At 45.8% G+C, this 17,017-nt stretch overlaps 1 protein-coding gene across 1 annotated transcript in view; it reads right to left on the reverse strand.

The window, feature by feature from the left end:
* Positions 1–217: 217 nt before the first annotated feature.
* Positions 218–17,017, reverse strand: part of LOC124552265 (POU domain, class 4, transcription factor 2-like) — a 121,507-nt gene continuing 104,707 nt past the window's right edge. The window contains exon 2 of the mRNA XM_047126545.1: positions 218–705. Within this exon, the coding sequence (XP_046982501.1) occupies positions 218–705 (488 nt within the window). The remainder of the gene's footprint in view (positions 706–17,017) is intronic.

The following is a 17,017-nucleotide window of genomic DNA, read 5'->3' on the forward strand; positions in this document are numbered from 1 at the left end:
CTGCTGATACAGGGCTCACCATCAAAGATCGACTTTCATGTGGGTGTACCTCCCTCGGAATACCTTTCTGGCCATAATCCCACATGATCTATGTCATTCCTTATCCTCTCAGAGAAGGTTTCTTGCAATTTGTCTCCATTTAACAAAATCACTCCGTATATTTAAAAATACATGACTTTCGTATGTGTGACAATGACATAACTGTGAAGATTAAAAGTTAAATAATGGGAGTTATTATCTTTGTTCTCATGTTAACAGTGCTGCTGCTGGTACTCCACATGATGATATTGGGGATGCCTGGTACATGTGACGATGTTGGATGATGCTGTTGCAGGTACTCCATTTCATGGTGCAGGTGATTCTGCTGATGGTGGTGGTGTTGATGGTGCAGTTGGTGGCACTCCAATGTTGATCGTGCTGCTGCTGGTACTCCAACGGGAGGTGTTGGTGCTACTGATGACACTCCAAGTGATGATGCCGATAATTCTGCTGCAGATATTCCAGGTGAAGATGTTGTTGCACTTACTCCAGTTGGTGGTAAAGGTGATGTTGCTGAAGGTATGTATGTCTGGTGATGTTGACGATGCTGTTGCATGTGCTCCACTGGGCGATATTCATGGTGCTGTTGCAGGCATTTAGGTGATGTTGTTGCGCTGGAGGCATCACTGGTTGTAGATGAATAGCACCCCAGAAGTCGTGGATGGGCTAAATGGGGAAAGGACGACTAAGCTAATGGTAGTGCTTGAATAAGCAGCTATGAAGCATAGGATGTGGGAGGCTCTGCAGGTTGATGCAGGTTGATGATGATGTTTGGTTTGTGGGGTGCTCAACTATGCGGTCATCAGCGCCCATGCAAAGGCCCAATTTTCACAGAGTCCAACTTGTACACATTCCAATCCAGGCACTGTTGCGAGTGATGATGATGATGATGAAATGATGAGGACAACACAAACACCCAGTCACTGGGCAGAGAAAATCCCCAACCCAGCCAGGACTCTAACCCAGAACCCCATGATACAGAGGCAGCAACGGTAGCCATTAGACAATTAGCTGTGGACAGGATTGATTTTATAGGGTTAGGCCATTGGATCATGTGAGACATGTAGGCTGGGAGAGGGAGAGAGGGAATATGAGGTTTATTATGATAATGACGAAAGTGTGGGGAGAAACAAACTGAGTTGGGCCAGATGAAAACCATACATAATTGACTGTGAAACTAGGTTGCTTTTTCGTTTAGAGGGAAGGAGGCGGATGCAAAGGATCATTTGGCATAGGATGTAGGATCGTCCAACAGATGAAAGTCGTGAAGGAATGTCAGGAAATGGCTGATGTCTTCAACTATGGGGCTGAGAACGGAGTGGAAAGTTTGATTGGCGAGGAACTTCAACTTTTTCTGCTTTGCTTGGGGGGAGGCTTTGATTTAAAGTCTTGGTACAGTTTTTGGAGGGGGATGAGGATTCGGTATTGCTTGTGGAATTGCGGTTCTGGGACAGGTGGAAGGGTTTTTGCAATTGTTTGTTGATCGATCATTCTACATCAAGCAATTCTGGCAGTAATAGTGTTGGGGGACGTTTCTGGTTACTAGTAAACACAGTCCAGTCACATTGGCTCTAAGCTCTATGGGACTTAACATCTGAGGTCATCAGTCTCCTAGAACTTAGAACTTCTTAAACCAAACTAACCTAAGGACATCACATACATCCATGCCCGAGGCAGGATTCCACCCTGCGACCGTAGCATCGAGTCACGGTAATGTAACCATTGTGTGTGACCGATGCGAACGTGCAATAATCTCCCACAGGTGATAGATGGCAGCACTAGCAGTGGAGGTTACATGAAGTGTGTTGGAGATGCAGAAAAGATGGCATCGTTGTCGCAAAGCGGAAATGGAGCAATTTATCTGACGTCCAAAAGATCATGATCATCGGCTTCCTGGACAAGAGTGAAAGCATTTAGAAAACGGCTAAGTTTGTAGACAGTTTGGGTGCTGCCATGGTTAAAGTATACCATTTGCGGCAAAATGAGACTATCCAAAACATGCTCCAAGGCAACTGTGGTGTACCATGGGCCATACATGACAGGGGTGAATGATGGTTGGACAGATGTGTGCAGACGAATACACTTTTAAGTGCTGGGCAACTGACTGTCCATATGAGCCAAGGTGCTTATAAAAACGTCTCCTCAACACCCCTTCAGCTAACGTTCCTGCAGGTGCCTGGTTCGTGCATAGAAGCTGAGTGCTGTTCATGAGCGACGAAGTCTGGAATTTGCACGTTAGTACCTCAGCTCGACATCCAATAAGTGTCTACAGGTTCCCATTTCAGATGATTTACGTTTTATGTTCCGTTGTTGTGGTCTTCAGTGCTGAGACTGGTTTGATGCAGCTCTCCATGCTACTCTATCCTGTGCAAACATCTTCATCTCCCAGTACCTACTGCAACCTACGTCCTTCTGAATCTGCTTAGTCTATTAATCTCTTGGTCTCCCTCTACGATTTTTACCCTCCACGCTGCCCTCCAATTGGTGATCCCTTGATGCCTCAGAACATGTTCTACCAACCGATCCATTCTTCTAGTCAAGCTGTGAGAGAATGACCTCTTCTCCCCAATTCTATTCAATACCTCCGCATTAGTTACGTGATCTACCCATCTAATCTTCAGCATTCTTCTGTAGCACCACGTTTCGAAAGCTTCTATTCTATTCTTGTCCAAACTATTTATCGTCCATATTTCACTTCCATACATGGCTGCACTCCATACAAATACTTTCAGAAACGACCTCCTGCCACTTAAATCTATACTCAATGTTAACAAATTTCTCTTCTTCAGAAACGCTTTCCTTGCCATTGCCAGTCTACGGTTTATATCCTCTCCACTTCGACCATCATCAGTTATTTTGCTCCCCAAATAGCAAAACTCCTTTACTACTTTAAGTGTCTCATTTCCTAATCTAATACCCTTAGCATCACCCGATTTAATTCGACTACATTCAATTATCCTCGTTTTGCTTTTGTTGATGTTCATCTTATATCCTCCTTCCAAGACACTCTCCATTCCGTTCAACTGTCCATCAAAGTCTTTTGCTGTCTCTGACAGAATTACAATGTCATCGGCGAACCTCAAAGTTTTTATTTCTTCTCCACGGATTTTAATACCTACTCCGAATTTTTCTTTTGTTTCATTTACTGCTTCCTCAGTATACAGATTGAATAACATCGGCGATAGGCTACAACCCTGTCTCACTCCCTAACCACTACTTCCCTTTCATGCCGCCGGCCGGAGTGGCCGTCCGGTTCTAGGCGCTACACTCTGGAACCGAGCGAGCGCTACGGTCGCAGGTTCGAATCCTGCCTTGGTCACGGATGTGTGTGATGTCCTTAGGTTAGTTAGGTTTAAGTAGTTTTAAGTTCTAGGAGACTGATGACCTCAGATGTTAAGTCCAATAGTGCTCACAGCCTTTTGATTTAACCATTGTTGGTGCTCCACATCTGGTGTTTGTTCTGTGAGCCGGTGAAGCTACGAACCGTTCCGGCAGATGGCAGAGCCGTAGTACAGCATCAAAATGGCGTCTACATACGACTCACGTTACAAGCAGCGTGCTGTTATTGATTTCTTGTGTGCAGGAAAAGAAACTGTGGTGAACATCCAGTGTATGACGATGCTGCAGTTGATAGAACAGTTGGGCGATGGGTAAAGAAAGTCACAGCCTCACAGAAATGCAGAACCAGAGCTCGACGATCAGCGACGCTGTCACAGCCACTGCTCCAGAAGTGCTGAATTGTGCGGATGCCATTATTCGTGCCGACCGGCGCATCACAACTCGACAATTGGCTCTGCAGTTGTCGGTCAGAATTAGAAGTGAGTCCGTAATGATCGGATATTCAAAGAGGTACTCGCGATGGGTTCCAAGAATACTCACAGCGGACCACAAGATTCAAAGAAAGGCCATTTCATCTGAATTGTTGGAGCTTTTTGAGACTGACGGAGAGGCCTTTCTGCCACGGATAGTTACGGGGGACGGAAGCTGGGTGCACCACTTTGCGCCGGAAACAAAAAGGCAGTCTACGGTGTGACATCAGCCTCATTCACCCCGAAAGAGGAAATTCGAAACAACCCCATCTGTCGCAATAGTCACAGTGACAGTCTTCTGAGATTGTCATGGCGATATTCTCGTGGATGTGATGCAAAGAGTGTCAACCATCAATTCAGAGCCATACATGAAGACACTGATCGATCTGACAAGAACGCAGCAGAAATCTTGTTCCATCACGGTAATGCGAGTCCACACACATGTCTCACAACCCGGGAACACATCGCCAAACTTGGTTGGACATAATTGCCTCATCTACCCTACATCTACGTGATTACTCTGCAATTCACATTTAAGTGCTTGGCAGAGGGTTCGTCGAACCACAATCATACTATCTCTCTACCATTCCACTCCCGAACAGCGCGGGGGAAAAACGAACACCTAAACCTTTCTGTTCGAGCTCTGATTTCTCTTGTTTTATTCTGATGATCATTCCTACCTATGTAGGTTGGGCTCAACAAAATATTTTCGCATTCGGAAGAGAAAGTTGGTGACTGAAATTTCGTAAATAGATCTCGCCGCGACGAGAAACGTCTTTGCTTTAATGACTTCCATCCCAATTCGCGTATCATATCTGCCACATTCTCTCCCCTACTACGTGATAATACCATACGAGCTGCCCTTTGTTGCACCCTTTCGATGTCCTCCGTCACTCCCACCTGGTAAGGATCCCACACCGAGCAGCAATATTCTAACAGAGAACGAACGAGTGTAGTGTAAGCTGTCTCTTTAGTGGACTTGTTGCATCTTCTAAGTGTCCTGCCAATGAAACGCAACCTTTGGCTCGCCTTCCCCACAATATTATCCATGTGGTCTTTCCAACTGAAGTTGTTCGTAATTTTAACGCCCAGGTACTTAGTTGAATTGACAGCCTTGAGAATTGTACTATTTATCGAGTAATGGAATTCCAACGGATTTCTTTTGGAACTCATGTGGATCACCTCACACTTTTCGTTATTTAGCGTCAACTGCCACCTGCTACACCATACAGCAATCTTTTCTAAATCGCTTTGCAATTGATACTGGTCTTCGGTAAATTACAGCATCATCTGCGAACAACCTAAGAGAACTGCTCAGATTGTCACCCAGGTCATTTATATAGATCAAGAACAGCAGAGGTCCCAGGACGCTTCCCTGGGGAACGCCTGATTTCACTTCAGTTTTACTCGATGATTTGCCGTCTATTACTACGAACTGCGACCTTCCTGACAGGAAACCACGAATCCAGACGCACAACTGAGACGATACCCCATAGGCCCGCAGCTTGATTAGAAGTCGCTTGTGAGGAACGGTGTCAAAAGCTTTCCGGAAATCTAGGAATACGGAATCAACTTGAGATCCCCTGTCGATAGCGGCCATTACTTCCTACAGTCCAGAGATGGCACCCTCGGACTTACATATCTCTGGGCCGCTTAAAGATTCTGTACTGTCAACACACTTTGAAGATGACGAGAGTGTCAGCCATGCAGTGTAAACATGGCTACGCCTGCAGGAGAAGAGGTCTTTCACGACGTTTGCGTACGGCCATACAACGTGATGGAGACTACGTAGAAAAGTAGGACATGGACAAGACATGTTGACGTATACTGTCACCAAAGTGTGACACTTCACAATAAATATGTTCTGAGGAAAAAAAATGTAGGGCATTACTTATTGAACGACCTCGTATACACACTCATGTAACACCTTGAACGGCTAGAGATGGGATGTTCGTATTCACAGGATATGTACAACAGTATGTTCTGCAGAAATTATTAGCAATTCAGTCACTTAGGCAACGTCCTTGCCGCAGTGGATACACCGGTTCCGGTGAGATCACCGAAGTTAAGCGCTGCCGGGCGTGGTCGGCACTTGGATGGGTGACAATCCAGGCCGCCATGGACTGTTGCCATTTTTGGGGGTGCAGTCAGCCTCGTGATGCCAATTGAGGAGCTACTCGACCGAATAGTAGCGGCTTCGGTCAAGAATACCATCATAACGACCGGGAGAGCGGTGTGCTGACCCCACGACCCTCCTATCCGCATCCACCTTGAGGATGACACGGCGGTCGGATGGTCCCGGTAGGCTACTCGTGGCCTGAAGACGGAGTGTGTTATTATATTAATTCAGTCACTTAGGCTCAGCGTGTGTTTTGTTGCCTAGTACGCAGAGTCCCTCATAACTTGTTCCGTGTGTGATGGCAATCTCTGCCTGTACGAAGCGAACGGCGTCCTGTGGTACAGCCATCCATGCAGCATCCACCTGGTTCCAAAGTTCATCTGTGATGGCTGGCATTGGAACACAGCGCTACAGTCATCGTCTCACCATGTCCGACACATTTTCGACTGGCGACAAGTTTGGTGATCTGGCGGCCCACGGCAAAAGGCTGACATCCTCTGACACCAAGAAGGCACGCTTTCTTAAGGAACATGTGGTCGTGCATTGTCATGCTGAAAAATGGCGTCTGCTGTGTTGTGCACAAAGGGTGTGGCTGTGGGTGGCAGGATGTCATTCACGTGGGTCACTCTGGTGACAGTGCCCTGGACACGCACCATCCGTGGTTGTACCTAATAGCACACCACACTGTAAGACGTTGCGTTGGCGCTGTATGTCTTGAGCGAATGCAGTCAGTGTAATACCGCACCCCGTGTCCGCAGTGAACCAACATGTAGCCATTATTTTGAAACAAGTAGAGCAATAGAGCAAGAGGAGTCAACCCACGACATCGGGCTGGCCGGTGCGAGCTGCGACGCCGTGAGACGGGAGATCGGCGCGCCTCGCTGTGTCCGTTGAAGCGGCTGGCAGCGGACGGTTCGGGGGAGAGATGTGGGGGTGCTGCGCCAGGTCTTCGACAGAAATCGCAGTTTATTAGAAGTTAAGTGATTGGAGATATGTTGTTTCATTTACTTGTTAAATTCTACTTGTTTTCTTGGTGACGTCACCAGCCGCTTGGTTTTGGGGTCGTCCCACCATTCTTATCCGTTTGCCCACCCGCGGGAAGGTGGTTATTTGTGAATTGGGTGGTCCGTTTTTCCCTTGTGGAGGTGGGGAGGTTTAGAGCAATCTGCGGTTTGGGTTGTTTAGTAAACCCCCCACCCCCTGTCAATCTGACATACATTTATAGCTGCCTCTGTCATGTTTGTAGGATTCGGTGTTGACGAATTTATTGCTTAAAGGCCGAATTCTTGAAATATGTTTCTATCTTGCTTATCATCTTGCGAGGTGGTATATGTGTAGAGCATGTTGTACATTTGATGTAAGTCTGAATTTCACGAGTTTTATTTAAATAGTCATTTTTATAAAGTTGCCACCTTTCCACCGTAAGACTCATTTTAAAAACAAATTGCACTTTTGGTGGCAAATAATTTCTTAGTGTGAGTGTTTGTACCATTTCCATCCCTCTTGGGGCGCAGAGTTAATGTATTTGTGTGAGTTGTCAAAATTTTTAGTTTAAAGTAATCTGGTGTGTTGCAGATTTGCACCAGCGTAGTCTTTCAGAGGTGGTTGTGAGCGGTCGTGACTACGGCCGTGTCGAAAGGGAGCGGCAAGTTTCTCAGCCCGAAGGCTCATACTGTCAGTATTGTTCTTTCTGCCTCTAAATAAAATTGTAACTTGATATTTCGAGGGTGCTTTCCTGCTAATAAATTTTAAATCTGTTTTTGAAAAGGTTTTTATGAATAAAATTCCCATTTGTTATAGGTAATTTCATTTTCATCAGTTACTCTCTGGCAATTACTTCCACGCTCACATAGTGTGATTAAATGTGTTAATGTTCTTGATGAATCGCTAGTAAATAAATGCTTTAAGAAAAGATTTCGAAAACAAAGTCACGGTTCATATGTCTTGAGCGAATGCAGTCAGTGTGATGCCGTTCCCCCTGTCCACAGTGAACCAATTATTTTGAAACAAATAGAACCTGGATTCGTCCAAAAACTCCATCTGATGCCATTCCTGTTCCCAGTGACGTTGTTCCTAGCACGATTCTGCACATTACTGTGTCTGGACTGCGTGTACGGTAGTACATGTAGTACAGTGTTGTTGCGTATAGTTCACTGTTTTAGCAAAGTATGGACTACCAGAATAGCTGCAGATGTGCAGGACGTTGAATGTGCTAACGGCCCAGCAAGGGTTTTAATCCACAGGCTGTGGAAAGTGCAGTTCACGCCAGACTTAGTTCTGCGAAGTTGGGCGGGTTACCGTCAACATGAACCATATTTTCAGAGACCAAGAGTCATCTTTTCTTCTGCACTGAGCCGTGGTAAAAAAAAATTGCTGTTTTGAAGAGCACGCCGCAGCACGTAGTGTGAAGCAGTCGCCCTCCGTTTCTGGCGGTGGCACCGCTGTGGCAGTCGCAGCTTTGGTGACTCCCTCTGGTGGGAAAGGGGAAAGGTTGGCTGTTCATGTGCTATGAGCTCGCCAGTCAGCCCCCCCCCCCCCCAAATTCTAAAAGTCCCTCCACCTCGCTATCCGTATACGCCTCCCGTCCCCCACGCGGATCCTCTATGATCTCATTCCTTTCCCCCATCTGCTCCTATTCCTCGAACATATCCGCATCCTCTACACCTCCCGCCGCCTTGATCCCCCTCACCCACTGGTTGCTCCTCTCATCCCTGTCCCCTGCCACGACTTCACTGTTGTGTCCCCCCTACCCTCCATGTCTACACCCTTCATCTCCTTTCCCAAGGTGGCTTCCATCAACTCCCCATCCCAGATGATGCCCTCTCTCCCTCCATTTATCCCTCCTATCAAATCTGATCCTCACTCTCCTCTGTCCTCTTCCCGGGCTCCCTCTCTGCCCCTTCCATCCTCTTTCTTCCCCACCTCCCCTCTCTCTGCCCCGTTCTCTCCCCCAAGTCCTTTTGCATTTCCCTCCTCTGCCTCCTCTCATTCCCTCTCGCGTCTGCCCTGCCCCTCCCCCCCTTTATTAGTCCTCTCCCTTCTTGGTCCCCCCCCCCCCTTTTCGTTTTTTTTCCTTCCTCCCTCCTTGTTCTTCCCCCTCCTCCAGGTCCCGCTCCCCCCCCATCTGCCTTTCGCTCGGGAGTGTCGTATTTGTGCCACCCTTTTCGTGCAGTGTTTTACAGTGAGTGTTTTACAGTGAGTGTTCCGTGTTGTGTTTTTTTGGGAAGTGTTGCGAACGGCCATCTTACTGTCGCTGGGTGTGCTTTTTATCTCTTGCGAACAGAGACCAGACTGTCGCCGTGTTTTTTAATTGTGTGTGTACTACGTTACTTGTCTGATTCCTGTGTCTTTTATTAAAATTGCCAACCCCTTTTGCCTTCTGTTTTAACTTTCCGCATTTTTCCGCCATTTTACACTTTATGTCACCTTTTTATCGCCTGTTTTTCTTGTTTCTTTTCTTCTTCCATTTTTTAAAATAAAAGTCTGTAGGTTGTAGAGCAGCGTACTAAGCTGCTGCCAGCCCACCCCCTTCGGGGGGAATTGAAAACAATAACGGAAAAAAAACTCACCAGTCAGTCAGTCTGGGTCAGTCTCTCGTCCCCAGCTGGCTAGTCTGTCTCTCGTCCGCATTTGTTAGGCAGTTAGTGTCTGTCTGTCGTTCGGAGTAGTAGTATGTCCGTCGCTCGGATCAACCTTTAAAGCCGGATAAATGAGAGACTTTCCACTCCGCCAGTAAGAGAACTCAGCGAATGGGCGCCCGGTAGGGGCTGAGTTCCTGCATCTGAGTCTGCGCGTTAGGCCGCCAGTCTGCTCGAGTTGCTCAGGCAACGGTCACTGGCGGTTGGATCGATCGGTTCGTCGGTCGCGCACTGAGACACAGGATGACTTGTCCGTCTTGAGCGTCGGCGCATGTGAGGTCGCCACGTGAGTCCAGTGGGCCGCGCCGTATAGCGAGGGGTAGTGGCTTCGCGGTCGACACGAGAGCAACAGGAGTCAACCCACGACATCTGTCTGGCCGCTGCGAGCTGCGACGCCGTGGGACGGGAGATCGGCGCGCCTTCCTGCGTCCGTTGAAGCGGCTGGCAGCGGACGGTTCGGGAGAGCGTTTTGGGGGTGCTGCGCCAGGTCCTCGCAGTTTATTAAAAGTTAAGTGATTCGTGGTATGTTGCTTCATTTACTTGTTAAATTCTACTTGTTTTCTTGGCCAGTCTCTCGCCCCCACAGGTTCGAATCCTGCCTCGGGCATGCATGTGTGTGATGGCCTTAGGTTGGTTAGGTTTAAGTAGTTCTAAGTTCTAGCGGACTGATGACCTCAGAAGTTAAGTCCCATAGTGCTCAGAGCCATTTGAACAATTTTTCTCTCGTCCCCAACTTGCTCGTCTGTCTCTCGTCCGCATTTGTTAGGCAGTTAGTGTCAGTCTGTCGGTCTGCCGTTCGTTAATAGCTGCCTCTGTCATGTTTGTCGGATTCGGTGTTAATGAATAGATAGAATTAAGGTGTAAAGGCCGAATCCCTGAAATATGTCTTATCTTGCCCATCATCTTGAGAGGCGGTTTACGTGTAATGTAGAGCATGTTAGTACATTTTATGTAAGACTGCATTTCATGGGTTTTTATTTAAATGGTCATTTTAGCATATAAAGTTGCCACCCTTCCACCGTAAGAGTTTACTTTTAAAAACAAGTTGCACTTTCGGTGGCAAGTAATTTCTTTTAATGTGAGTGTACACCTCTTAGGCGGTGCATAGTTTATGTGTTTGTATGAGTTGTTAAAATTTTTAGTTTAAAGTAATCTGGTGTGTTGCAGATTTGCACCTGTGTAGTCTTTCAGAGGTTGTTGCGAGCGGTCGTGAAAAAAAAAATTGTTATTTCTGTCTCTGAATATATTGTAGATGATATTTAGAGGGTGCTTTCTGATTATAATAATTTAAATCTGTTTTTTTATTAAAGGAAAAAGTTTTTACGAATAAAATTTCTATTTGTTGAAAGCGAATTTGTTTTCATCAGTTGTTGTTGTTCCTGACACTTAAATCTATACTCGATGTTAACAAATTTCTTTTCTTCAGAACCGCTTTCCTTGCCATAGTCAGTCTACATTTTATATCCTCTCTACTTTGACCATCATCAGTTATTTTGCTCCCCAAACAGCAAACCTCCTTTACTACTTTATGTGTCTCATTTCCTAATCTAATTCCCTCAGCATCACCCGACTTAATTCGACTATATTCCATTATCCTCGTTTTGTTTTTGTTGATGTTCATCTTATATCCTCCATTCAAGACACTGTCCATTCCATTCAACTGTTTTTCCAAGTTCTTTGCTGTCTCTGACAGAGTTACAAGTTTTTATTTCAAAGTTTTTATTTCTTCTCCATGGACTTTAATACCTACTCCGAATTCTTCTTTTGTTTCCTTTACTGCTTGCTCAATATACATCGGGGACGGGCTACAACCCTGTCTCACTCCCTTCATAACCGCTGCTTCCCTTTCATGCCCCTCGACTCTTATAACTGCCATCTGGTTTCTGTACAAATTGTAAATAGCCTTTCGCTCCCTGTATTTTACCCCTGCCACCTTCAGAATTCGAAAGAGAGTATTCCAGTCAACATTGACAAAAGCTTTCTCTAAGTCTACAAATGCTAGAAATATAGGTTTGCCTTTCCTTAATCTATTTTCTAAGATAAGTCGTAGGGTCAGTATTCCCTCACGTGTTCCAACATTTCTACGGAACCCAAACTGCTCTTCACCGACGTCGGCTTCTACCAGTCTTTCCATTCGTCTGTAAAGAATTCGCGTTAGTATTTTTCAGCTATGACTTATTAAACTGATTGTTCGATAATTTTCACATCTGTCAACACCTGCTTTCTTTGGGATTGGAGATATTATATTCTTTTTGAAGTCTGAGGGTGTTTCGCCTGTCTCATACATCTTGCTCACCAGATGGTAGAGTTTTGTCAGGACTGGCTCTCCCAAGGCCGACAGTATTTGTATTGGAATGTTGCCTACTCCCAGGGCCTTGTTTCGACTCAGGTCTTTCAGTGCTCTGTCAAACTCTTCACGCAGTATCATATCTCCCATTTCATCTTCATCTACATCCTCTTCCATTTCCATAATATTGTCCTCAAGTATATAGCCCTTGTATAGACCCTCTATATACTCCTTCCGCCTTTCTGCTTTCCCTTCTTTGCTTAGAACTGTTTTTCCGTCTGAGCTCTTGATATTCATACAAGTGGTTCTCTTTTCTCCAAAGGTTTCTTTAATTTTCCTGTAGGCAGTATCTATCTTACCCCTAGTGAGATAAGCCTCTGCATCCTTACATTTGTCCTCTAGCCATCCCTGCTTAGCCATTTTGCACTTCCTGTCGATTTCATTTTTGAGACGTTTGTATCCCCTTTTGCCTGCTTCATTTACTGTGTTTTTATATTTTCTCCTTTCATCAATTCAATATTTCTTCTGTTACCCAAGGATTTCTACTAGCCCTCGTCATTTTATCTACTTGATCCTCTGCTGCCTACACTAATTCATCCCTCAGAGCTACCCATTCTTCTTCTACTGTATTTCTTTCCCTCATTCCTGTCAATTGTTCCCTTATGCTCTCCCTGAAATTCTGTACAACCTCTGGTTTAATCAGTTTATCCAGGTCCCATTTCCTTAAATTCCCACCTTTTTGCAGTTTCTTCAGTTTTAGTCTACAGTTCATAACTAATAGATTGTGGTCAGAGTCCACATCTGCCCCTGGAAATGTCTTACAATTTAAAACCTGGTTCCTAAATCTCTGTCTTACCATTATATAATCTATCTGATACCTTCTAGTATCTCCAGGATTCTTCCAGGTATACAACTTTCTTTTATGATTCTTGAACCACGTGTTAGCTATGATTAAGTTATGATCTGCGCAAAATTCTACCAGACGGTTTCTTCTTTCATTTCTCTCCCCCAATCCATATTCACCCACTATGTTTCCTTCTCTCCCTTTTCCTACTGTCGAATTCCAGTCACCCATGACTATTAAATTTTCGTCTCCCTTCACTACCTGAATAATTTCTTTTATCTCATCATACATTTCATCAATTTCTTTATCATCTGCAGAACTTGTTGGCATATAAACTTGTATTACTGTAGTAGGCGTGGGCTTCGTGTCTATCTTGGCCACAATAATGCGTTCTCTATGCTGTTGGTAGTAGCTTACCAGCACTCCTGTTTTTTTTATTCATTATTAAACCTACTCTTCCATTACCCTTGTGTGATTTTGTATTTATAACCCTGTATTCACCTGACCAAAAGTCTTGTTCCTCCTGCCACCGAACTTCACTAATTGCCACTATATCTAACTTCAACCTATCCATTTCCCTTTTTAAATTTTCTAACCTACCTTCCCGATTAAGGGATCTGACATTCCACGCTCCGATCCGTAGAACGCCAGTTACCCACTGGCAACTACTTCCACGCTCACATAGTGTGATTAAATGTGTTAATGTTCTTGATGAATCGCTAGTAAATAAAGTAAATTCCTTAAGAAAAGGTTTTGAAAGTAAAGTCACGGTTCATACACCTTCATGATGACCGAGCGAGGTGGCGCAGTGGTTAGCACACTGGACGCGCGCATTTGGGAGGACGATGGTTTAAACCTGCGTCATGATTCAGGTTTTCCGTAATTTCCCTAAATTGCTTCAGGTAAATGCCGGGATGGTGCCTGTGAAAGGCACGGTCGACTTCCCTCCCCATCCTTCCCTAATCCGATGGGACTGATGACCTCACTGTTTGGTCCCCTCCCCCGAACCAGCCAACCAGCCTTCATGATGAGTGTGCTGTGGACTCCGCATCTTCCAAGATCAACAGCTGCTGCACATATACCTTCCCGATTTAACAAACATTAGGGCATCCAATCATACGCCGATCCGTCCTCTAAATCGACAATCATCGTCTCATGGATAATGTTTGTGAACTATTTGGAATGGTGGGTAAACTGTGTCACTAAAATACAGGCAATTTGGTGGTTACTGGAGATCTAATCATTATGTTTCCAGTTTGCTATAGCACGCCTGAACAAACTCTTACATTCTGTTCCTCGCTTAACTGAGTCCATTATCATTGTTGGTAATCAAAATATCCACGCGTGTACTGCCGGTCTGCAGTGTCCAACGGGCACAATATTTCGGCGATCATACATGTCGCCATCATCAGGTGAACTGACGGACTGAGCTCCTGTGGACGTGCCGGCACGCTATGGCTGCTCAGGGGGAACTGGGTTCTGTCGTGGCGGCGACCGATTGAAATACCCTCCGCCCGCGGCGCACTCCCTCCGCCGTCCGCGCCACGGTCGCGCGGTGGAACAGATTGCGACGGCGTCTGAGATGACGTCGGTGTGATGGCTCTGTCCGCCGTGGTCCTCACAACTATACGTTTGCTCGATATACTCTCGATTAACCCAATCGCTGGTTCCCAAGCCTTGCTACGATTATAGCCACAGTCACGGTTTATGAGGTCGTCATTGGTGCGAATTTAGATGGCCTCTCTAACAACGCTGTTCCAGTATCTCGACGTCTGTGCCAGAATCCTCGTGCGTTCATACTCCATGGCGTGATTTTCCGACAAACAATGTTCAGCGACCGCCGACTTGCTCGGATACATCAGTCGAGTGTGCCTCTGGTGTTCACGGCATCGATCCTCGACGGTACGCATCGTCTGACCAATATACGACTTGCCACATTGACACGGAATCTGGTACACGCCGGCCTTCCTCAAACCCAGGTCATCTTTGGCGCTCCCCACCAGTGCACGAGTTTTATTCGGAAGACAAAACACAGTTCCGACCAGGCGTTTCTTCAAAATGCGGGCGATTTTCCCCGAGAGTGCGCCTGTATATGGAATAAGCGCAGTGCCTGCCTCCTCCCTCGTGATTTCATCCATCTCCACAGGTTGTGCTGTAGTGGTTGGGCGGAGAGCACGTTGAATCTGCCACTCTGAGTACCCATTTTTTTCGAAATACAGTTCTCAGATGTTCCAATTCCTGCGGTAGACTCTCTGCGTCAGAGATAGTGCGCGCCCTATGTATTAGAGAGTGCCAAAGATGATCTCGGTTTGAGGAAGGCCGGCGTGTACCAGATTCCGTGTCAATGTGGCAAGTCGTATATTGGTCAGACGATGCGTTCCGTCGAGGATCGATGCCGTGAACACCAGAGGCACACTCGACTGATGTATCCGAGCAAGTCGGCGGTCGCTGAACATTGTTTGTCGGAAAATCACGCCATGGAGTATGACCGCACGAGGATTCTGGTACAGACGTCGAGATACTGGGGCAGCGTTGTTAGAGAGGCCATCGAAATTCGCACCAATGACGACCTCATAAACCGTGACTGTGGCTATAATCGTAGCAAGGCTTGGGAACCAGCGATTGGGTTAATCGAGAGTATATCGAGCAAACGTATAGTTGTGACGACCACGGCGGACAGAGCCATCGCTCCGACGTCATCTCAGACGCCGTCGCAATCTGTTCCACCGCGCGACTGTGGCGCGGGGCGCGGACGGCGAAGGGAGAGCGCCGTGAGCGGAGGGTATTTAAATCGGCCGCCGCCGCGACCGAACCCAGTTCCCCCTGAGCAGCCATAGCGTACGGATCTCCGTGCCGGCACGTTCACAGGAGCTCAGTCCGTCAGTTCACCTGATGATGGCGACGTGTATGATCGCCGAAATATTGTGCCCGTTGGACACTATAGACCGGCAGCACACCCGTGGATATTTTGACACAAAAAATTGTAGAATTTATATGAGTTTGCATTTCTTGGGCGTTTATTTAAATGATCACTTTAGCATATAAAGTTGCCACCCTTTCACCGTAAAACTTTTCTTAGAAGTTAAAATCAAGTTGCACCTTCGGTGGCAAGGTTGATATTTTAATTGTTAGTGTTTTGTACCATTTCCATCCGTCCTACTGGAGGTGCATAGTTTGTGTGCTTGTGTAAACTGTTAAAACTCTTAGTTTAAAGTAATCTGGTGTGTTGCAGATTTGCACCAGTGCAGTCGTTCAGAGGCTGTTGTGAGCGGTCGTAACTACGGCCGTGTCAAAAGGGAGCGGCAAGGTTCTCTGCCCGAAAGCCCGTACAGTCACAACTTGTTTCTTTCTGCCTTTGATATTTAGAGGGTGCTTTCTGATTATAATTTTAAATCTGTTTCTTTAAAAAATGCTTTTAGGCACTATTAAAGTGAATAAAAATCTCATTTGTTAAAAGGAATTTAGTTATGATTTCATCAGTTACTCCCTGGCAACTACTTCCATGTTTACAGAGTGTGATTAAATGTGTTAATGTTCTTGATGAATCGCTAGTAAATGAAATAAATACTTAAGGATATTCTTTGAAAATAAATCACAGTTCAGTCATAACACGACGATATATGGAATTGAAATTTTGTAACTAATTAAAAGGTTACGATTCTTTTCCGGAGATAATACAGGGTGATTCAAAAAGAATACCACGACTTTAAAAATGTGTATTTAATGAAAGAAACATAATATAACCTTCTGTTATACATCATTACAAAGAGTATTTAAAAAGGTTTTTTTTTACTCAAAAACAAGTTCAGAGATGTTCAATATGGCCCCCTCCAGACACACGAGCAATATCAACCCGATACTCCAACTCGTTCCACACTCTCTGTAGCATATCAGGCGTAACAGTTTGGATAGCTGCTGTTATTTCTCGTTTCAAATCATCAATGGTGGCTGGGAGAGGTGGCCGAAACACCATATCCTTAACATACCCCCATAAGAAAAAATCGCAGGGGGTAAGATCAGGGCTTCTTGGTGGCCAGTGATGAAGTGCTCTGTCACGGGCTGCCTGGCGGCCGATCCATCGCCTTGGGTAGTTGACGTTCAGGTAGTTACTGACATATAAGTGCCAATGTGGTGGCGCTCCATCCTGCTGAAATATGAATTGTTGTGCTTCTTGTTCGAGCTGAGGGAACAGCCAATTCGCTAACATTGCTGGATGCGTGCTACATTTTCATCACTCGTTCTCGGCCGTCCAGAACTTTTCTCTTTGCACAAACACCCATT

Source organism: Schistocerca americana, chromosome 10, assembly GCF_021461395.2.
Source record: "Schistocerca americana isolate TAMUIC-IGC-003095 chromosome 10, iqSchAmer2.1, whole genome shotgun sequence".
Classification (NCBI taxonomy): domain Eukaryota; kingdom Metazoa; phylum Arthropoda; class Insecta; order Orthoptera; family Acrididae; genus Schistocerca; species Schistocerca americana.